Genomic DNA, 23,283 nt, shown 5'->3' on the forward strand with positions numbered 1-23,283 from the left:
TTAACCGTTTCCCATCGTGTTTCATAAAGTTTCCCTCAAATGAGTGTCTGATTGGCCACAATAAAGAATGCGGCCTACATTGTGCTTCCTGTCGCTTCTCCGTCCACATCCAGCACCGCTCCTTCCTCGACAGTTTTGGGAGTCTCCAGCCTGATTGTGGTCGCGCAGTCTCTTGAGTATACCCGCAGACCAATCACGCAGACTGCATTCCAAGGATCGCTCCCTTCATCATCGGAGTCTTCTGGATCCTCAGGCGGAGGTGGGGGCGCAGACGCTGGCTCTGGCTCTGGCTCTGGTACCTTCGTTTCTCCTGGTCCATCCTTCTTCTCCTCAACCGCTTTAGCGGGCTCTGTTGTACTCTCGCCCGCCTTTGGAGCCGATGGAGCTTCTTCTTTGATCTCTGGAGCTTTCTCTTCGCCGCCCTGAGCTGTCTCAGTGTCCTTGTTTGCTGGCTCAGTCTCTTTGGTTGCCTTTTTCGCTGGCTCAGTCTTCTCTTCGGTTGCTTTTGTCTCTGGCTCGGTCTTCTCTTCGGTGGCCTTGGTTTCTGGCTTGGCCTCCTCTTCGGCCGGCTTTGTTGATTGTTCCTTCTTAGCTTCATCCCCCGAGCCTTTCTCTGCCTCTTTATTGACAACGACTACCGATGATCCTTCCGAACTTGATTTGCCTCCAGTAGGCTCCTTTGGCGGGGCGGGCGGAGGCACAGCCTTCAAGTGAGCGAAATCGTAGTTCAAGCCGATCTGCCTTAGCTTCTGTGGCTTTTCCTTTGCCAGCTTCTTGACAACATCTTCGACAAGGTCTTTCTCGTCGTCTTTTGTAGCAAGAATCTTGGGGATGACCTCGTATGTGCCTGGTTCGAGCTCAACTTCCGCACTGACGGCCCGCTGCCAGCTGCCGGCGCTAGAAGGCCTAACGCGTGCGATATGGTCTCCGATTTCGGAGCCTGCTTCTTGGAGGATGAAATGAAGCTCGAAATCGTACTGTCCCTCGAGGCCTTTAAAGTAGCGATCATCGAGCTAAATTCATCAATTGTCAGCGACCGTCTGCGAACCAACGCAAGAAGGTCACACTCACCTTAGAGAGAACGAAGACGAACAGACCGCCTTCTTTGATCTCGACCACGAATTTTGCGTTGATGTAGCCGCTCATCCACGAGACGTTAATACTTGTCCACTGCTGGGCCACTGACCAACCGTCGCAGAAAAGGCGTGTGCGGTCAAGCGAGTTGAAGCGGTTCAGCATGTCGTCGAAAGACATCCAGAAGATGCCGTCATCTCCAAACTGATGGTCGAGCTTGTTCAGCCAGTACCCATTCCACTCCTTTGAGCCGTCACTCCAAGGGCCGTTCCATTCTCCTTCTCCCATCCAGTTCCTCCTGCCCCAAGGGTTTCTATTGCGCAGGTCAGTTTGATTGTCCAATCCAGTGAGAGCGAGGTGCCATACCTGATACGAACAAGTCTGAACTTCTTCCCATTTTGGTCCTCTTCCTCGACAGCTTTGAGCACAGAATAGGCATGCTGGTAAGCAAGGCCACTCCTCGTGTCGGAATCGCCGCCCGCAGAGCCGGGAGTGCCGATAGCAAAGATGAAGTCCTTGTTGACATTTAGGAGTTCCTCCCACAACACGTCCTTGTCCAAGATCTTGTTGGTGTCTATCGTCGTAGTGACGCCGCCAGTCATATCCTCGACGCCCTCTCCAGGGAAGCCTCCGGCAATGGCATCATAATCGCCATGGATCTTCGCATACGCCTTCTCCAACAGCGGCAGCCACGTCTCATTCGGGTCCGCGCACTTCGCAAACGCCAGGGCCTCCGATCCAGTCTGCTCGCGCTCCTTCCACTGGCGAGCTTCCTTCCCCGTAGGATCGTAGACGCCTGCGCCGCCAACAGAATCGTAATCGCCCCTGGCGAGGTACAAGTTGTCATCCACAACAACAGGCACCCACTCGCCGTCGCGGTGAAACACGAAGCCGTAGACGCCGCACTTCTCGTCGCGCGCGACGCAGATGCGCTCCATCTGGCCCGGCATGCTGCACAGCGTCGCGACGGCGGCGACCCACCAGCAGTCGCCCGTGCCGCCCTGCTGCACGTCCGACACGCCGAAGCCGTTGATGGTGAAGGCCGGCTTGTCGTAGATCCAGCCGATGCGGTGCACCGACGCGGCCACCGGCATGCTGCTCTTGGGGTCGTTCTGGAGCACGCCGAGGAGGCCCGGCACCGAGACCTCTTGCACGCCGTTCAGCAGGCCCGGGACTGAGGTTAGTGTGTTGAGGGCGCTCTTCAGGTCGTCGGTGTCAATGTTGTGGGAAGAGTTGTCCTCTTCTTCCACGAGGCCGTGGAGGCAGTTGCCTGTGTCTGTGTCGAAGTCCGACTCGATGTCGAAGTCGGGATCCGACCATTTTTCGTTTGTGCGCCTGTTGTCATGAGTGAGCAGTTTGTTTGATGATTTGCAGGAAATTTCTTACTTGCACTCTCGTACGATGCGTTGAACCTTGCGCTTGCAAGCTTCCTTGGCGGCTTCGTAGCTTGCAGTTGCGCTGACATCTCCGGACAGGGCTTTCGGCGGGGTATGCGGCAGTAGGCTGGCATAGAGGCTAGGCGGGAAGATGCGAGTGACCTTCCCTGGAGTTTTGGTGATGAATTTGTCCCAGTACTCATCGAGAGCTTTCTGTGGCTTGCTGGCTGCATGCTTCTTCTTCTTTGGGGCGCCGGCAACTGAAGCCGCATCAGCCGCAGGATTAGCCTGATAGTAGTAATCCATGATGTTGATGGAACCGAATGATTCTACCGCTTCAGACAGAAGCAGGAATCGTCTGCTTCTTATAGACGCTCCATCGTGTGAGAATGAGGCGTGTTCTACCATTGAGCGTTTCTGTTCTTGGCCCCCAAAGTGGGGTCGGAGCTGCCCCGGCCATTACCATACAGTATTTAGCTCGTCAGCGTGGCTTGCAGACGGCGCGTAAGCTGCGACCTTTGATAGGCAGCTACTGTACACTTAGCTTGCTTTTCTTGTCATATGCCTCGAGTGGGCCCGAAAAAGACGTCTTTCCATCTCGGGATGAAACTGCACGTCGCCTGTGCGTGGAAGTGGTTTCAAGCCCCGATATGCACGGCCTCTTTCAGGTAACAAGCACCGAATGTGGCCGGTAGTAGCGGCATCAATTGGTCACGCTGTCTTGACTTACTTACCAACCTATGCGATCCATTCAATATTGGTACAGGCGCGGATATATCCGCGCAACGGACCAAATTTACATATATTAGTGAATCTCAGCACGCTGTTCTCGAGAAAGGATTCAGCGCATATCAAGTGTCAGCCATGCACACTCACATGGTTTTCCGACGCGTAGATCGAGATTTCTCGGACGGGTAAACGGCACCTTGGATGCGTCGAGGATTCTCTTGGCCGTGAGCAGATACTCGCTTCACATCCTATGGGAATCAACAGTCTCTTGATCCATGAATGCCATATTTAGAACCGGAAGCATTTGTTTGAGGAACGTCGCAGAGTTTCACCATTCGCGGCCTCCATGCATGGCATCGAATCAGTACCCAGACTGTTTCTCGTTGTAATTATTGAAAATAAATGAACCCGCGGGCAACTGACTGACTTGATTGGAATATATAAATTGTGTGGCGGCTTTTAGAGCCCAGTACTAACAAGTTCATTGATAACCAGAGATGGGTGCTTTTTTCAGCTCGGTGTGAAGGACCAGAACCTCTTCCGGCTCGATGTAGCTGAAGGTCAGTGGATGGAAATAGTTTCATTGAGAGGCTTATGCTTTCTCCGAACCAGATAGCGCGAGAAGATATAGCCGTTGGTTGATATAAGCAATAATGGATAGCAAGCCTACTGATAGCGTTTTGCAAAAGTGTCAACTGCAGTCGACGGGAGCTTGCTGCTTGGTCCTCTGACATAAGCCATCTTGAAAGACACGCACTTAAGACTCATCGCAAAATATGCCGTGCAGACCCCGCAGTTCTGACGTTAGACACGATCAGATATGCACCACATCTCTGCAGACAGTTCTGCATGAGGTAAACATTTCCATGATTGGTCGCAAAATTGGGAGAAGTGATTGGCATATGCTACTTGACATCATGATGGCTATAGGAAGCCGCACGATACTGAACCAACACCTCTTCCACCACCACCTCCACCGCCAACAGCACACCTCCTCACAAAGGCAAGGCCCTACCTCAGTCACATCCTCCACCACTCCAACCCAGCACCCCTACCCGAACCCCGCCTCCCGCAATTCCCCTCACCAGAACCACACCTTCAAGCCCACTTCCCTTTAGGCCCACTTCTTCACAAACCTCAACTGCACCGCAACCAGCACGACAGGCACCACACTCACGACCTCACCCAGCCCTGCAAACTCAGGCGGAATCCTCGCTCCGTCAGGGAAAGCGCCAGCAGCCAGCAGGATCGCAAAGACGTTATAGACGAAGCTCCAGCCGAAATTCATGACGATGCGCCTGAACGTCGCACGCGAGATAGCCAGCAGCGTCAGCAAGCCACGCAGCGAGCCAGCCGTGAGCACGACGTCAGCAGCCGCGGCAGCGACGTCCGTTCCGCCCTCACGACCTCCGCCGCCGACGTGGACGCCGATCGAGGCCTGGGCGAGGGCAACGCTGTCGTTGGTGCCGTCGCCGACAAAGATGACGGTGGGGAGGGGTGTGTTGTCCGGGCCGATCAGGAGGAGGTCCTTGACGTATTTCTGCTTGTCCGCGGGGCTGGCGCGGGAGCGGACGTTCGCGGGCGGGATGCCGAGGTCGGCCGCGACGGCCTGGACGGCGGCGTCGTCGTCGCCGCTGACGATGGAGACGGCGATGTTGGAGGCGAGCAGGCGGTCGATGACTGGCTTGGCGTCCGGGCGGAGGGTGTCGTGGAGGCCGAAGGCGGCGTGGAGCGTGTCGTTGATGGCGAAGCAGAAGACGGTGAAGCCGGAAGAGAGGAGTGGTGATACGGCCGGGTGCGACTCTACGCCCAGCCAGCGCGAGTTCCCGGCGCGGATGTTGAGGGGAGTGTGGCCGTCGCTGGCGGTGGTTGTTGCTTCGATGCCTTTGCCGGGGTGAGATTGGATATCATTGACAGACGCCCCGTCAATACCCTTTGACTCCAGGTGTGAGGCGACAGCAATAGAGACGGGGTGCTTGCTCCCTCTGACAAGCCCAAGGAGGAGACTGAGTGTCGGGTCTGAAGACTGCTCCGGGTAAACCTCCTTCGTCACACTGAGCTTGCCCTGTGTCAATGTGCCTGTCTTATCCAGGACTACGTGAGAAGTCTTCTTCGCAATCTCCAGCGTCTCTGCGCTCTTGACCACGACGCCGTTCTCAGCTGCAATACCGCTGGCCATGACGACGACCATAGGCACAGCCAAGCCAATAGCACAAGGGCACGAGACGATCAGGGTTGCGATGGCGTATGTGATGGCCTGCACGGCAGCCTCGGAGCCTCCCATGCCCTGCTTCCCCACGCCTACTCCAACCCACACCACGAAAGTGATGATAGTGATGGCCACGACGACAGGGACAAACCACCCAGCCACCTTATCAGCAAGGTCTTGAATCTTTGGCTTGGACATTTTTGCCTCATCCACCATGGCGGCGATCTTCGCGACTGTGTTTGAGCCTGGCAGCCGGCTGACCCTGACCAACAGAGTGCCAGATCCGTTGATCGAGCCTCCAATAACAGGTGTGCCGACCTCCTTGGTGACAGGCCGAGATTCGCCGGTGATCATTGACTCGTCAACTTCCGAACTGCCAGAGATGACTGTGCCATCAGTAGGGATTCGGGTGTCCGGAACAACCTTGAAGATGTCGCCGAACTGGAGCAAACGGGCGTCGATCTCATCCTGGGTCTTACTGTCTTTCGATGACAAAAGGGCCGTGGCAGGCTGAAGGGATAAGACGGAAACACTCTCGACAGCCTTCTGACGAGCAAGGGCGCCGAGGAAGCGGCCAACCATGATGAGAGTGACGAGCAGAGTACTAGTCTCGAAAAACTCCCCGGTCGAGAGGGGCGACCCAACCACGAGGTATGCAAAAGCTATGATGGAGAAGACGTAGGCGGCGGTCGTGCTGAGTACGATGAGTAAGTCCATTTCGATAACGCGAGAGAAGATGAGGCTGCGAAGAGCACTGGAATAGAATGGACCGGCAATGAAGACCTGGATGATCGTGGCAAGGGCCAAAGAGGCGCTACCGTAGGCAATCTCATGTTCTGGAAGCGGAGCCCATGACATGATCAAAACTGGGATTGTAAGCAAAGCTGAAATCAAAGTCATGAGACCGACATTCCAGACGTGTTTGCGGCCTGAAGAGATAGCCGGAGGAGGCCGCAATGGGGCCAGCTGGAGAGGAGCGCTGAAAGAATGGTTGATCAGATCACGAGCCCCGATTACCTTGGGATCGTACTGCAGCGAGACAATCTCCTTGTCCACAACTGATGTGCTGACAACTCCGACTGGCATTTCCCGAGCAATAAAGGCCTTGGCGTCGCCGCCTGTAAGTACTTCGATAACTTCAAGTTCCTCATCGTCCTTGGCAACTTTGTCAAAATTGAAGCCTGTCTCTTTCTCGAGACGAGCCTGGACCTGGTCCGCCGAGAGTACCCTACTGTCAAGGTTAAACTCAGCCCGCGAGAGAAGAAGACTAGTTTGCGGCCGTGAAACGCCTGGAATAACGGCCAAAGAGCGCATCAACTTTGTTTCGCATCCAGTGCAGGTCATTCCGTGTACGGTAAGAATGACATGCTCGTTCTCTGCGTCTCCTCGCTCGACATCGATATGGTCAATGTTGACATTGACGACAGAGCCGGGCTTCTTGCCACAGCAAGGATCCTGGCACGAGGCGACGCTTTTGATGCTAGGAGGCTTCTTGGTGCAACAGTCGTCCTGGCACGAGGCAACTCTCTTGACGCTGGGAGGCTTGATGGCACAACAGTCATCCTGGCACCCTGAGGAAACGCCCTTAATGCTGAGAGGCTTTGCAGCACAGCAAGAATCCTCACAGGCATTGTCCTTCCTGCGGGGGCTGCGGCTCGCCTTGCGCGGCTTTGAGGTCCCAGAACGGCACCCGGATGATTCTCTTTTCTGGCTGGAAGAAGAAGTCGATGGACGTCCAGCGCGCCTCCGCCTCAGAGTGGCTGTCTGGTTGCAGCAAGACTCGAGGTTACGGGCAAGCAGAGCGCGGCAGATGCAGCCGAGAGCCTCCAAAGAAGCGAGGTACTGACGGCGCGTCTTCTTCTTGTGGTAGTCACAAGCGGAGCTTCCAGCCTGCGAACATTTCTCGTCGTCGCATTCACGGAGTGCAAGCTCGTCCAAGCAGCCATCTGGAAGTATTAGCACGTGATTTGTTGAAATTATGGAGGAGGTCAGGTTGCCATACCATCGCAGCATTGCACCTTCTTGCCTTTACTGCCGGGCGCCGTGCCTTCGCAGCAAGCACTGCGCGAACAGGTCGTCTCAACCTTGGCGGGTTCATTGGCAACGGGAGGTGGCACAGCGTCAGCAGCGTTGGAGCAGCAACCACGCTGACAACCATCTTCAGTGGTAGGTGGACCGGGAGGCGGGGAGGGTGCACAACACGCGTCCGCGCAGTCATCTTCGAGCTGAGTAGTGGCCTCCTCGCCAGAGCAGCATGCATCAGCACAGCCGCCGCCGAGAACCTTGGGCTCCTGGCGCGCAGGAGCTTCGATGGGGGTAGCGGACGAGCAGCATCCATCCGCGCAGCCGTATTTCTTTTCGGTCTCGAGGCGCTCCGCATCCTTTCCCGAGCAGCAGCCGTCAGCGCAGCTGTCCTTGTCGCTGGACTGGTCGGGCAGAACTTCGGCAGGCGAAGGTGCGACTGCAACGGTAGTACTGGAGCAACAACCCCCAGCGCAAGTCTGTTCAGATTGGACAGGCGGTGCCTGACAGTCCGGAGGTGGCTCGTTGGACGAGCAGCAGGGACTCATTTTCACAAAGCTTGTCTTCGATGATTGAGAAAGAGAAGTGTTGTGGAGAAAGAATGAGGTTGAGCGCGGGAGATAAGGACGCAAGCAATCGCAGCCGAGACCGGGCAGGCGGGGTCGTGTCGACCATGCGTCTCAGCCCGCGTTTCGGAGACTGACCCGTTACCTAACTCGTGCGCCATCACGGCGATCTTTCTACTTTGACGGGCCTGGCTACGTGCTTGCGGAGACGAAACTTTGTTAAAAGTCGCCAGATGGCAAGATTGCCTCACCGTCTTTTGTATACCGACGCGCCGGGTCCCTTCCCTGCGGACAGCGTCAACACTATGCACTGCAACATCAGAGAGTTGATTGTAACTTATTATTCATTGCGTCGCTCGAACAAATATCCAACTTCCACTGAACATTATGTGTTCGCTAAATTACAGGCAAGCGAAAAGAAAGAAATTGAACAGCTTCAACCCTGTCTTAAAGAAGTCAAATATATGTATGCATCTTGCACAAGCGTACACATCGCCAAAAACCTCTCTACAACATCACCATACCAGCGCCGGTCAACAAAGCAGCAGCGAAGTAGACGCCCGCGCCCATTGCAACGCCGAACATAGCCGGAGCCTGCGCACCGCCAGGCGCAGCGCCCTGGCTGGACGACGCAGCAGCGCCGCCGGTAGGGTTGCTGGTGACGGTAGCGGTGCCCGCAGTGCCGGCCTGAGCCATGAGCGAGCTGCACTGGCCGGTGGGCTCGACGCTGCTCTTGAGCGTGGCCGATCCAGAGAAGGCGCAGGCCGACTCGGACTGGTCCTGCAGCTGGTAGTAGCGGTCGAGCACGAAGGCGAGCTTCTCAGTGCTGTTGCACATGCTGTACGCGCCGTACTCGCCAGTGGTTGCGTTGGCAGCAATGCCCGCGCACGCCTCCTCCGACGAGCCGCAAACGGTGCCGAAGAGCTCGCCATACGACTTGACCTCAACGTCCTCAGCGACGACGCAGGAGAGGGAGTTGTACATGCACCTGTGTGAGAAAGTTAGTCATGTGTTCACAGCAGTCATTCATCAAGACTCTTACCTGCACAGCTCAGTGTTGGGGGTAGGAGGCAGAGGGCTGGCAGTGGCCTCCCAAGCGGTGTTGATAGCCGGGCAGTCGCGGGCACGGGTGTTGGTGGGCGTGTAATCATCGCGGTTAACGCCAGTAGGGGTGGCCTTGGCGATCTGGCTCTTGTAGTTGCTGAAGTCGGGCAGCTTCGACACCTTGTCGCCGTCGATGGACACAAGGCCGTAGTCGTTGGCCTCCTGGTGGAACATGTACACGATACCACCAGACCACACGTCGTTCATGTCGTCACCGTACAGCACGGGCGTGTCGCCGAACTTGCGGGGCTGAACCTCGTTGCATCCGTACTCAGCGAAGAAGACCGGAACAGGGTAGTCGGCAAACTTCTCGGTCTGCTTGTCGTAACCTGACCTGGAGAAGGACGAATCGCCGCACCAGGAGTAGATGTTGTAGCCCCAGAAGTCAACCGAATCCTCGTTGTCGCCGCAGTTGAAGAAATCCTCCATAGGCTCGCGAATATCAGCGTCGTCATTAGTCGCGTAGCCGACGCCAATCGCACGGTATCCCTTCTCCTTGATGTAGGCCTTGCTGTCACGCACGGCGGCCTTCACAAAGGCAGAGGCATCCGTGTTGTTGGCCCTGTGCGAAACCTCGTTTCCGGCAAAGAAGCCAATGGTGTTGTTGTAGGGAGCGAGGGCGTCAATGACCGAGGTGTATCGGTCATAGAGGTCATCATCCCAGGTAGGATCGTCCGACTTGATCGACCGGCCGGGTGAAGACAGGTCGGCAACCACGTAGATGCCGGCATCCTGGAAGGCGGTCATGCACTCATCGTGGTCGAGCTCAGGGTTGATGGCATAGATGCGGACCGTGTTGGTCCTCAGTTCGACAAGGTACTCGAGATCGCGCTTGCACGTATCCGGGTCTGCCAACGGATCGATGTACCTGTCATTAGGTGTGTCACTGGCGGATGCCGCGTCGGCGTTGTATTCGGGCTGGTAAGCAATGCCGCGCATGAAGAACTGCGTGCCATTGTTCGAATAGAAGAATTTGGAGCCCTGGACCGCGTTAGAGTGGTTTCTTGAACACACTGAGGCAGGGCTTTGCACACCTTGATCTCGATGGGGGGCACATCGGCAAGGGCGGAGCTGGCGAAGAGGGCGCCGGCAAGAGCGGCAACGCTGACGGACTTCATTTTGCCGATGCGAAAGAAGGGGAGAGGAGCGAAAGGAAACGGCAATGGTAGAGCGAGCAGACGAGAAGAATCAGTGTTTAAACGAGAGACTGAAGGTAAAACGGTGCAGGAGGCGGGCTCAGGAGGTTGGAGACAGGGCGCAGATGCGAGCAGATGTTAAATAGGATTGGTGAGGCCAAGATGCAGGCGCAGGACTGCCCAGAAGTCCAATTCCCAGGTCTGCGCAATCGTAGGAATGCCGCGCCTGCAAGAAGAGTCCCCGCTGGGGCGGCGTCCTTGGCGACATGCTGGGCGACGCTCCTGTCGCGACGCAGCCAATAGTGCGCATCGTATTCAGTGTGCGGTCGCACCGGGTGTTGCGCGACGCGTACGACGGTCCATTTGCAAATTATGCCGCCCGTTGACAGTTATTCCGACCATGTTGGAGAGGTTGAGAAGAAGTGCGGGATAGGAAGCAGAGCAGGACCGATAAAAATAACGGTGGAGACGCGGCCGCTGATTGGTCGGAACAGACGTCAGACAAGCAGTTGCCGTTTAGACTTCCTTAGCGCCCAGGCTCCGCCTCTCCTGCCGCGCCCGACAAGACGCGCTGGCTGCCACTCGAAACGCGCTCGAGAGATTGCTTCCGGGCACAGATCGCTCGTCCGCCTCCATGCCCGCTCCCCAAGAGTTCGGCTGAGCCTCATTTGCCGCGTGCGCCATTTCCGCCGCGGGCTTGCCCAGAATAACAGGGCTTCCCGCCTCAGTCCGACCCATTTCAGATATCGACTGCCGCATCTTCCATCCCAGCCATTCGCTGGCCCTCAGAATTCCGCTCATCGACACACCCGTCTACACGTCAGCTCCGCGGCTCCCCGCCGAAAACACAGGTGGTTGGCGTAGCGATGATCCTGCCGAGTCCCGCACGCTCGTCTTGGCCTTACCAGCCGGCACTTGGGGCCACTCGTATCGTCAACGTGCCACCACTCCTTACCCGTCGGTTCCCCCGGCCCCACCATACTTAGGTTTAGGACGACTTCTGGTAGTTATTCTCACCAAATGCGATCATCTCCGATCAGCTATGGGATCATCGCATGCGGTCCGGCTCGTCCCTATCCTCGCAGCTTTGGGGCTCTGACGAAGCCTGCGAAACATGCACTACCCTTGACGGTGCATTTCTTCATCGTATATGCAGCTTCATGTCGGCTGCGATGTTGAACCGTTGATGGATTCACGTGTGGCGCGAATGTCCCACTTAGCCTATCATGGCTAGGGCTGATTTCCTGATCGACACCGGGGCTTTTCTCCATGCTGCTGACCAAGCAAAAACGGCGGTCGACAGACGTCAAAAAACGTTTCTACGTGGCTGAACTGGGACTTTATGGATTGATCACTGTTCGAAATTGCCAAGAAAAATGCCATCCAGCTCTTCCGAACGTATCATCGCAAGGGCTTCTCGAGCATGCAAGATTTGCCATGCCAGAAAAGTCAAATGTAGCGGAAGCCAACCGTGCGAATCTTGCGCCCGCGCACAGCAAACCTGCGAGTATGCTGCCATCGAGCCCATGCGGAGGAAGCGAAAGATATCAGTACTCGCAGAGCCTCCGCGCATTGCCCCCGCTTCACTGCTCCCAACTCCAGCGGCATCCGAATCCCCTGCGGCAACACCACATGACCCGTTTCTTGATCCAGCCGAGCATAAACGCCAGCAAGACATCCGGACCGGCATTGGAGTCCATGAGCCGGAATCTGGATCTTTCCAGTTCTACGGCCCTGCGTCCCACTTCTGCTTCCTCGACCGGATTTACCAGCATATCGACCGCACTGGCCACGTTGGCATGCCGAAGGGAGTCCGCAAATGGAGGCTGCACCACTTTATGTTTGACTTTCGGAATCCTCACGGTCCATTAGGTAATTTACTATCTGAGGTTCACGTTCGAAAGGAGATAGGCGACCGATTCATTACCGAGTATTTCAGAACCATCCATCCCACCGCACCCGTTCTTCTCAGATCCGAAATCGAAGACACTTGGTCCAAGTTCTGGAGCGCACCGGGAATCGATAGGAAACCACTGAAAGGGAAAGAGCTGGTTCTTCTCGTGCTTGCACTTGGAGCGAGAGTGTCGTACGTCCAGGGCAAATCAGATGCGTGTCAACTTGAAGATTGGGCTGCCTATTTTGCCGAGAGGGCCGACACCTCGTCAACCTTCATGCTGGGCCCAACTCTCAAGGCAACACATTTCATGCTCCTCAAGGTGGATTTCCCGACCGCCTTCGCTTGCAAACAGATGTTAATTGGTAGTTACAGGCCCTATATGCATTTCAGCTCATGAAGCAGAATGATGCATATCTCTACCTCGGCTTCGCTGCACGAAGTGCGCTCGCCTTGGGTATGCATAAATGCGAGGTCGTCCAGGGGGACAGCTACAGCCAGCATAGACTTAGAACGACATTCTGGATCATCTACGGGCTTGAACGGATCACCTCCTTATTCACCGGTCGTCCTTCAAGCTTTCACGATGACCAGATTGATGCCAGTCGTCCCTCCAACATTATCGGCGACCCCGACAAAGCCGACCTTCTAAGTGCTTGCTCTGATTTTTCAGCTGCGCGAGCTTCGGCTGAGGTGGGTCGCATCGCTAACATAATCGCCAGCGGGATATACTCCCCTAAGAGCATCAAGCGCGCATCAGACTTAGTAGCCGTCCGTCAAGTTGCAAACGAATGCACTGCTGCACTCGAATCCCTGGCCCACTCTCTGCCGCCTTTCCTTCAATTCTACGATAGCAAACTACCTATTGGAGAAAATTGGCAGGAGATCCAGCGAGCCTTTTTAGGGATGTGGTATCACCTGATACACATCTTGATTCATCGACCGGCTCTAACTTATGCGACGTTTTTCGCTTCAAGGGCTGAGGCTCAAACGACCGCTGGAAGCTTATTCGACATAAATGCTTCGGTTGCTGCTTCCGTGATGTCAGCCAAAGCCATTATTCACATCGCCAATGAAGCATGCGGCAACAGGGCTCCCAACCTCAAATCCGATGGCAGCGTGGCTTTTTTCCTCCTGGTTTCTTCCATTACTCTCCTCTACGATGTCCTGGATCCTGGAACAACTCCGTCCTACGCGAAAGCCACGTTTGAAGTTGTGGAAAGCGCCATCCATACGTTGGGCACAATGCAGCATGTTGGACCCAACAATAGCAAAGAGCTTAGCCTTGACATCATGAAATTCGCCAAGGATGCATTATCCTCCTCTAGTGGTGAGGAGGTGAGTTTGGAGAGAGATCTTACCGGGTCCTTTCCATGGTTAAGGTAAGCTCATGACTTTCGACGATATAGCGCACTTCGGACTAATAATCTACGTATAGCAATGTTTTTGTGGAGCCTTTCACGGGATTTCCGTCCATGCTACCAGACTCTGTAGTGCCTCCTGTACAAACACCTGAGTATCCCACTACGATGATGCAGTCACCAAGTGATGGGGATGTTAGTGTGCCTGCGACAACATCCGGAAACACACAGTATATATCACAGTGGCCCCCAACTGGCTCGGGGATCCTGGATATACCGGACAGCCTAATGTAACCTGGCTCCTTGAGCCTGAAAGCACACATCGATGAGAGGACATTCGAGCAAAAGAACAACAACTGCAAAGATTCGTACACGAGGCAATGATTAATCATCTTCCGAGGGAACGGCCCTTGACTCATGTGGCGGTACAGAGTATCATCCGAACGTTATTGTGTAGTTGATTAGTAACTACATTTCTGTCTAGACAATTTGTTCTAGCTACACAAAAAAAAAGAGCTTGGGTGCTTGTCAAAATGACCTACTATGGTTTGCTATTTAGACAAGAGTTGAACTACTCTGTATTTCCATTAAGTGGCACCGAATTTGTTTCCATTCGGTCACCGCCAGTCGTATCCCTAAGACCACAGAATCCTCAACTATCAAAAAAGCGTCGGCCGCAAGCATTGATTTGATTGGCTAGCTCGGGCCGGGCCTACCCTTGACTATCAATGAGCTTAGGCTTCGGCGGTGATAAGCCAATCATAACGCGGCGTTCTACCTCTCGGACCGATCTACTTGAAAACCAGATGCGAATGCTCACTTCAAGATGGCTTTGGATTACCAATTGGCACGGGCCGAAACCGTGTGATGCTAGCTCATTGGTTGGTTCTCGCCCATTTGTGGAGATAGCACGTCAACCGAGAGAGGAATAGAAATTCCGCCCTTCCAGTTGAGACCCATTTCTCGGCCCGAGAGAACATTTCCATGGCTCTCTTCCAATATGCGGGACAAGCGGTTCTTCGACAACTCAATGGTGGCAACTTGCGTGCTCGAGACAGATGACAAATTGCTGGACATCCCTTTTCTAAACTCCGAGGCGTAGTTCTTTAATATGTATTCTCTTCATCTCTCTGGCAGGTTCATCAGACCAGAACCAGTGCCTTATCTGGCCTACGTCAGAGGCACAGGAGCCGTGCGTGGACACAAGGTCATTCAAACATGCCTTCTGAGAAGGTATGTATCCCCCGCCATCAATATTTCGATGGAATGCACATCTTTCGACCCTGTCTCAAAAAGCATTTCGCGGCTACACTACATGAACAGTTGCGTATATTGGCTGGACAGTTTCAAAACTTACATTTCGTCCGGCTCTACGCTTCAAATACCCACATATTCTATCTTCAGCCGTCTATTATCACTGCTCAAGCTATATAACTGACCGTCTACAGAGTGCCGAGCACGGCACCCAGCAGGCCACGCTGCCCATCTACCGTCGCAAGGGCCGCTCCCTCGGCATCGCCTTCGACCACGTCAGCGTCCACGGCTTAGACGCCAGCCGCAGCACCGTCCTCGACCTGCCCGAGCTCTTCTACCGCACCGCACAAGCGCCGATCGCCCTCCTCCGCGGTCTCGCCGGCAACCGCAGACGGCCGACGCGCCGCATTCTACATGAAGTCTCCGGCGTCGTCTTCCCGGGCGAGACGCTGCTCGTGCTGGGCCGGCCCGGGTCCGGCTGCTCCACGACGCTGCGGGTGCTGGGCAACAACCGCGAGCCCTTCGCGGACGTCGAGGGCGAAGTGCGATATGCGAGCATCGATGCGGATGTCGTGGCACAGCGGTACGGTGCTGAGGTCGTGTATTGCGGTGAGGATGACTTGCATTACCCCAACTTGGCTGTCGGCCACACGGCGCGGTTCGGGCTGCACCTTCGCGGGGGCAAACACCAGGAAAACAGCGGGGAGGAAGAAGAGCATGGGAAAACAGGCTTCGTGGAGAGCATGGCGGAAAAGCTGCTACATTCGCTGGGCATCGGACATACTGCCGGTACGATCGTGGGAGACTCTTTCGTGCGAGGCGTCTCCGGTGGAGAGAGGCGCAGGGTCTCCCTAGCTGAGGTCCTGGCGTCGAATCCGGCAGTGGCGTGCTGGGACAATCCCATCCGCGGACTGGACAGCTCGGCGGCGCTGAAGTTTCTGCGCATGCTGAAGGACCTGTCGAGGACGACTGGCATGGCGAATGTGGCGACGCTGTATCAAGCGTCGGAGAGCATGTATGCCGAGTGCTTTGATCGGGTCATGGTGCTCTACGAGGGGAGGATGATCTTCTCCGGCCGCGCCGAGGATGCGAAGCAGTACTTCGTGGACTTGGGTTTCTTCTGCCACAGCAGACAGACAATAGCTGAGTTCTTGACGGCGGTGACGTCTCCGGTTGAGCGCGTGGTGCGTGAGGATCATCAGGGACCAGTCCCACTTGACCCAGATTCCATGGCCAAAGCATTCAGAGAGTCGACGCACTACGAGAAGTTGAAGGCAGAAATGGCTGTGTACGACTCCAGTATTTCGTCGGATCCTTCCTACGTCAAGGCTTTCATCGAGGAACACGCACGCCTGAGAGCAAAAGGAGCCATTCCCGGAGCACGACAAGCAGCTACCATATGGCACCAAACACTACACGTTACCCGGCGGCACTTCCACCTCGTCTGGAACGACCGGCAATCCTACCTCATCGCCCTCTTCCTCGCCCTCGTCACGGCCGTCGTCAACGGCTCCGCCTTCTACATGTCGCCCAAGACCAGCACGGGCTCCTTCATGAAAGGCGGCGGCATCTTCTTCGTGCTCATCTACTTCTTCCTCGCCGCCATGCCGCACGTCACCTCGACCGTCTCCAGCCGGCACATCCTCGCCAAACAGCACCGCCTCGGCTTCCTGCACCCAGCCGCCTACGTGCTCGGCCAGACGCTCGGCGACATCCCCCTGGCCGTCACCGAAGTCCTCGTCTTCTCGCTGCCGTACTACTTCATGCTCGGCCTCACGCCCGGCGCGGGGGCCTTCTTCACCTTCTTCCTCATCGTCGCCGCCTTCTACTGCACCGTGCTGGCCCTGTTTCGCGCGCTCGGCGCGTGGGCCCCCAACGGCAGCACCGCCATGCTTGCCGCCGGCGCCGCCATTCCCGTCTGCCTGCTCTACTCGGGCTACGCCCCGCCGCCGCCGACGCAGCTGCGTTGGGGCGCCTGGCTGCGCCGCGTCTCGCCCAGCCCGTTCGCGCTCGAGGCGCTGCTGGCGAATGAGTTTGGCCGCATCGCGCTGGGGTGCACGGCGGAGCAGCTTGTGCCGAGCGGGCCCGGGTACGGGGGTGGTGGCGATGGTAGCCGCTACCAGGGGTGCCCGTTGCCCGGGATGCAGAAGGGCGAGACGACCGTAGGTGGGGAGGCGTATTTGCGGGCGTACTTTGCGTTCGAGAAGGACCACTTGTGGCGGAACTTTGGCATCGTCGTCGCTATGTGGGCCATCTATGTCGTTTTGGCTGCCGTCGGGCTCGCGGCTACGGTGAGGCTGGCTGGGAAGGAGGGCGGCGTTGAGTTCAAGCGCGGGGCGAAGACGTCGTCGAGTGATGGCGACGAGAAGCCGGTGCCGAGGGGCGACGATGGTGCGGAGTTTGATATGGAGAAGCACGCCGGTAAAGCTGGTGGTACTGCAACACCCCAGAAACTTCAGCAATCGGAGTCTCCGTCAATTTCGAGCCGTGGTTCGCCGCCGGACTCGGAGTGCGGGAAGGACGAGAGCAGCAGCGATGACGACGAGCAGCAGGGTGGAGACTCCAGCGGTGTGGCTTCCTCCGCAGCCACCTTTACGTTCAAGGATGTCACGTACACGATCAATGTGAACGGGAAAGAGAAGAGACTCCTCAACAGCGTGAGCGGCTTCGTCAAGCCAGGCCAACTCACCGCGCTGATGGGCGCGTCTGGAGCGGGGAAGACGACGCTGCTCGATACCTTGGCGCAGCGCAAGACAGAAGGCACGGTCGAGGGTGAGGTCTTGCTGAACGGTAGGCCCCTGACCGGTGCCTTCGGTCGCTCGTGTGGCTTCTGCATGCAGCAGGACGTCCACGAGCCGCACACAACGGTCAGAGAAGCGCTGCAGTTCTCCGCCATCATGAGGCAGCCCGCGGAGGTGCCCGAGTCAGAGAAGCTGGCGTATGTGGAGAACATCATTGAGCTGCTTGAGCTCTCCCCGATTGCTGATGCCATCATCGGGAAGCCTGGCGAAGCGGGCCTGGGGGTGGAAGAGCGCAAGCGCGTTACGATTGGAGTTGAGTTGGCGGCAAGGCCGTCTGCGCTTCTTTTCCTTGATGAGGTGAGTAGAAAGTGTTTCTTCCCATGCTGACGTTGTACTGATTCTCTTTGCAGCCGACCTCTGGTCTGGATTCTCAGGCTGCCTTCTCGATCGTTCGGTTCCTGCAGAAGATCGCAGCGCAGGGTATCCCTGTGCTTTGCACGATTCATCAGCCTTCGGGGATCCTTTTCGACATGTTTGACCACGTCCTACTCCTCGCACCGGGTGGCAAGACTCTGTATTTTGGAGAGACTGGCCGCGATTGCCGGACGGTAGTTAACTACTTTGCTCGATACGGTGCCGTCATGGGCGACAACGAGAATCCTGCCGAATTCATCCTGAACACAGCGACGTCCAACCAAGACCCGGAAAAGGATTGGGCCCGAACTTGGTCTGAGTCTCCAGAGGCTCAATCGCTCCAGGCTAAGATCGCCGAGCTGAAGAGCACTTCATGGAAGGCGGAAGACGACGACGCCAACAGCAACGCCGCCTTGCACCGCGCCTTCGCCCTACCGCTCAAGGACCAGATCATCAAACTCACCAAGCGCCACTGGGTATGCGTATGGCGCGACGGTCTGTACAACTTCAGCAAGCTCTTCAAGTGCCTCTTCGTCGAACTCTTCATCGCCTTCAGCTTCTTCCACTCGCCCTCCTCACTGCAAGGCACGCAAAACCGCGTCATCTTCTTCCTCATCTTCTCGTGGCTCGTGCCGGCCATCATGCCCGACATCCAAGCCTCGTGGTTCGACGCGCTGACGCTGTACCGCGCGCGCGAGAAGAACGGCATCTACAGCCAGCCGGCGCTGATCGCGTCGCTGGTGCTCGTCGAGCTGCCGTGGCAGAGCTTCAGCCTGTCGCTCGTCTTCCTGTGCGTCTACTGGACCCTCGGCTACCCGGCGACGGCGGCGCAGACGGGCTACGAGTTTTTGTTCTTCGTGCTGTACGGCGTCTTCGGCACCGGCTTCGCCCAGTGCATCGCCGCCCTATTCCCTTCCGAGCGCCTCGCCGGATACGCGAACTCGCTGTCTTGGGTCGTGCTGACGGCTTTCACTGGCGCGGCCATCCCGCACGCCCTTTTTAATGAGTTTTATCGGCCCTGGATGTTTTGGGCAGATCCGTTGAGGTATCTTATCGGTGGTAGTGCGGCGAACGTGCTGCATGGTACTGAGGTGAGGTGCGTTGAGGGCGATTTGACGAGGTTTGATCCCCCGCCGGGGCAGACCTGCGGGGCGTATATGGAGCCGTATTTGCGGCGGAGTCCGGGGTATCTGGCGAATCCAGAGGCGAGGGCGGATTGTGCGTACTGCGGGTATGCGACAGGAGACGAGTATGCGGTGTCGTTGGATTTCTACTGGGATAAGAGGTGGAGAGATCTGGGCATATTTGTGGTGTTCTGTGTGAGTAATATTGTAATCGTGTTTGCTGTGCCGTGGTTGAGGGAGAAGGGGTTGCGGGGTTTGTGGAGGCGCAAGTAGGTGGATTTCGGGAGTGAACAAAGATCCCGACACAAGTTTAAAATCAAAATTGCGCAAGTGCGTCCGGACAGTAGATTTATCGACTTAATGAAAGCTGAATGATATATGCTTATGGCCATTTCGGAAAGATCCAAAGTTTTCCCACCACCCGCTGTGCTGATTTTGCTCAAAGTATCAATCTCAAAAGCAGGCTATATAGACTAGAATTTTGAAACACTTCACAGCCTTATAGCCGAAAGGTGACCAAAGGAGTCAAGAGCCTCTTCAGTAATCACATCTGTGGCCCAAAGCTCCGCATCCTCTGGGGTAGGAAGCCATCCATTTTTCCACAACCACAAAGCCGCCCATTTCCTTATGCTGAGTGACTCCCAGGAGATTATTGGATCCCCTCCAGAATAGTGATCGTCTCTCATACAACTGTTCTCGTGTATAGCGTTCCTGCAAACAAGGCCGTCTTCATGTCTATTGAAAGAATGATGCGTTGGCGCCTCTGTAGCTATGATACGGTAATAAAGGTTGAACGGTGGACGATAGTATACCGGCCCAACGTCGCCCCCACAAAGATCACAAGTCCCTTGTAGCCTCTCATCCAAAAGAATTTCCAAAGCCACGGTCTTTGGGCCGGCGATGTCACCTATCAACTCTTGAATATCTTCAGAGCTGGGGGTCCGACACCCAAATAGCTCATCTTCTTTCCGCAATAGATCTTCGATGTCAACGCCTGATCTGTCCAAGGCTTGGCACCAAAGTACCCAAGCCGCGGGCATGAGGGCCACTTCAGTCGGGGAATAATCATCTCCTGCTCCTTGGACCGGTGCACCTTGGGAAATCAGCTCCTGAAGAAGGAGTAAGACATCTTCTTGTTCCTTTCCGTTTGCAATGTAAGCGCGACAACTTGAAAGCCGGTAACAGAGATGATAAAGGATGCTTCGCCCATCATGTTCAACTGCTCGAATATCCGCATTTGCTTGTAGGAGCTTCTTTACCAGCCGTACCATGTTGGAAGAATGTGTTTTCGTAGCTTCCATGAGAAGTGTTGTCCCATTGTATTGACACTCATTGATGTCCAGGACCTGCGCGATTAAAGCCTGGAGCTGATCTTCGTTTATCGTTTGACAAGCCAAGAGATTGCTACAAGCGTAAAACATAGGTGATACTGGATAGGAGGCAATGACTCCACCAGAAATGTTGTGAAGTGTTATCACAACGTCACACTCGAAACAACCATGTGTTTCAAAAAGTCGGATGAACTCTGCGTATGGGACTTGGCAATCTTCCGGAATCCAGTATTGCAGAAAGTATTCCAATGCTGTCGTTCCATATCTAATCGATAGTCAATATCAACTGCTATCGCCGAAGGGTGAGTCTCTTACCTGGTGCAGTCAAGTGCATCTGCCCCGAGGCGTAACAAAAGACGGCATATATCAAACTGGTTGTTGAAGATCGCGTACTAGTATACTGTTAGCTATGTAATCTCACCAGGAGGATCACTGATTCCTGACCACGAGCAATGAGTCGCCATCCATATCTCTATCCGTAGCAGAGCACTCGCCACGTTCTAGAATTCCTCGTACTTCTCCGATGTCTCCATCACATATTCTGTTGATTATGTCGCATTCCGGTGGAACAATGCCGAATGTGCGAACTGCCGATGGAATTTTCAGATGATTTCCGGAGTAGTTGAAGCAAGATGCAGATATTCCGGGAAGTAACCGAGACGAATTTGGTGCAAACAGGATGCGAAATCCTTTAAGATTGCACGATAAACCTCCGCCATCGATATGACAACCTTCAGTGATCCAGATAGATAGATTGCCCTCTGGAAGATGGACGACCATTTCCATCTCTTCGTTTCGAGTCATGAAAATCGTCTGTACCGAACGTCTGGTTCGACCACGTTGCGTCATAACGGAGGATGACTGTGACCTTACAAAGTGCAAGGCCTGAACTGCAAGCTGCTGCGTGGTTCTTTGAGTTCCATAAGGAACAAGAACCTGCCCGCCTTGGATCTCCGAGTCAGCCAACACGCGTACGCCACAGATAATTTTTCCCACTTCTTTCTTCACCCAGTTTGAATCGCCCCTGGAAGTTCCTGGTAGAGTGGTTTTCACTAGCACAAAAGGTAGGAGCCGCCAAACTACAGCCAATGTCGCAGCTGCATCGTTTGCAGAGCCGTTGTGCAGGAGGATTGGAGTGCGATTATTGACATGATTGGTCTTGATCGAGTCGAGGAGATCGGCACGCAATTGTGTTTGTCCATTAAGAATATCGACGCGAAATTGTTGTTGCTCCCTGAATAATTGCCGAGAGGCAGCTATGTTGCACTGGAGAGCCCCCAGAGTATCATATCGGAGCTGTGTCTGGTTGTGGAGGACTAGTCGTGTGTTCTCATTGACGGTGGCGAGTGCTCCGATTTGAGCAAGATCATTGCTCCTGAAAGCCGAATTAGCGCGTGAGTTTTTGGGATGTATGTAGGGCATATACCTTCCCAAGATACTTAAAGTGGTGTGAGTGAGCAAAACCCTTTGTTCAAGTCGAGAGCAGATCTTGATGATAGACCGTTCTTCGTTGCGGACACGGAGTGCTTTGAGAAGGCGACGAGCGAGCGAGTCGGTATTGAAGATAGGTTCATCTATCTTGACACGAAGAAAGCGCAAGTCTTCATTGATACTCTTGACGGCGAGACGTATCGACGATAGGTTCCGAGGGTTAATGTGGGCCATAGAAGACTTGCGATAGGTGTTCTCTAAATGCTGCAAATCCTCGAGCAGGCGCTGGACCTCACATACCACCTCATGAGTGTGGCGAAGTGTTTCCGAGGCATCTTTCAGGGAAGCGATAAGGTTGGAAATTTCGCGGGCTGATTTGATGGTGACATCAACAAGGCCAATGGCCGCTGCGGCCGCTGAGAACGGCTCTGCCATTATTGTGCATTACCGAAGGAAAAAGAGAAAAAATCCGATCGAGTATCTGGCGAGCGTGAGCAGAAGGATGGGCCACTGGCGAGGCTGGAAGCGCATGTGAAGTATGGGCCCCTCCGATTATGAGTGTTTCAAGACATTACTATCGGGTGGGAGGCTGTGCACTGTGCCAGGCTCGCACGCCTTGGATTGTGGCAGCTTCGGATCGGCCGGCTGGCAAGCTCTGGAACAACAACGCATTTCCATGCTTCTACCTAATGCACCTCGCCCAATCTAGTTCCGACAGCTGATGGAATTGAGTGCTGGGTACTCTGTCTGGCTGCACAATATAAGATTCATTCGCTCCAGCACCGCTCAGCCTTGCCCAAAACCCCGCAATCATGCACGACACAGCCCCATGTCGTCATCTGTACCCCTTGCAGCTGAATATTTGCATGGTTTTACAACAGGGGAATTGTGCTATGAAAATTATGGGATAGGCTAAACCTGGTAGCGTCCTGCTGTTTGAGGGGTCAACGGGTATCTAATACTCAGAAAACTTAACTCATGCTTGCTACCGGCTACGAGAAGGAATTGTGTTTCTACTATATCAGAGATACAGAATTGAAGTTTTGACCATATGAACGACGCTGTGGCTCATGGAGTGCAAGGGAGGAAGGAGTAAGCGGGTCAGCTCGGCCAAGTGGCTGTTTCAGCCGCGTAGGGTATCTTGTTCGTCCGATCCGACTTTTTTTTCTCTCGGATTTCCATCTTTAATTCATATCATCTATTCTATTTCTTTCTATCAGCTCCTGTTTTCGTGTGTCTCTCTCACAACATTAATGGTGCGAACAGAAACCAGATGCTTGTCGTCGGGTTCTTGCGGCGTGCGGAGGTTTCGATTGGCTGAGGGTTTGACTGGGCCACACAGCCGGCGACCCGCTTTCTCAGCCTTTTCATTGTGGATATGAACGCATTTCAACGTGGTTAACTGAATGCAATTGCTCAATACTATTTTTGTACCTTTGGAAATCAACATTTATAGCTTGTAAGAGGTGTCTATCGTGGAGACCGTAGCAGGAATACTCACTTGCCAGGTATGAGCA

At 54.9% G+C, this 23,283-nt stretch overlaps 3 protein-coding genes across 3 annotated transcripts; 1 reads left to right on the forward strand and 2 right to left on the reverse strand.

The window, feature by feature from the left end:
- Nucleotides 1-74: 74 nt before the first annotated feature.
- Nucleotides 75-2,756, reverse strand: LTHEOB_3860 (Calpain family cysteine protease; the record flags this gene model as incomplete). The annotated part of the gene is made up of 4 exons (XM_035512830.1): nucleotides 75-1,013; nucleotides 1,072-1,387; nucleotides 1,441-2,409; nucleotides 2,461-2,756. 4 exons carry the CDS (start codon nucleotides 2,754-2,756, stop codon nucleotides 75-77), a joined length of 2,520 nt encoding a protein of 839 aa, XP_035375253.1.
- Nucleotides 2,757-4,293: 1,537 nt separating this feature from the next.
- LTHEOB_3861 (Cu2+-exporting ATPase) lies at nucleotides 4,294-10,198 on the reverse strand (the record flags this gene model as incomplete). Its single annotated transcript, XM_035512831.1, has 5 exons — nucleotides 4,294-7,334; nucleotides 7,391-7,849; nucleotides 8,501-8,964; nucleotides 9,019-10,061; nucleotides 10,115-10,198. The coding sequence occupies 5 exons, from the start codon at nucleotides 10,196-10,198 to the stop codon at nucleotides 4,294-4,296; spliced, it is 5,091 nt and encodes a 1,696-aa protein (XP_035375254.1).
- A 4,491-nt stretch (nucleotides 10,199-14,689) lies between these two features.
- LTHEOB_3862 (ABC transporter pmr5) lies at nucleotides 14,690-19,277 on the forward strand (the record flags this gene model as incomplete). The annotated part of the gene is made up of 3 exons (XM_035512832.1): nucleotides 14,690-14,704; nucleotides 14,920-17,823; nucleotides 17,877-19,277. The coding sequence occupies 3 exons, from the start codon at nucleotides 14,690-14,692 to the stop codon at nucleotides 19,275-19,277; spliced, it is 4,320 nt and encodes a 1,439-aa protein (XP_035375255.1).
- Nucleotides 19,278-23,283: the final 4,006 nt, after the last annotated feature.

Source organism: Lasiodiplodia theobromae, assembly GCF_012971845.1.
Source record: "Lasiodiplodia theobromae strain AM2As chromosome Unknown scaffold_10, whole genome shotgun sequence".
Taxonomy (NCBI): Eukaryota; Fungi; Ascomycota; class Dothideomycetes; order Botryosphaeriales; family Botryosphaeriaceae; genus Lasiodiplodia; species Lasiodiplodia theobromae.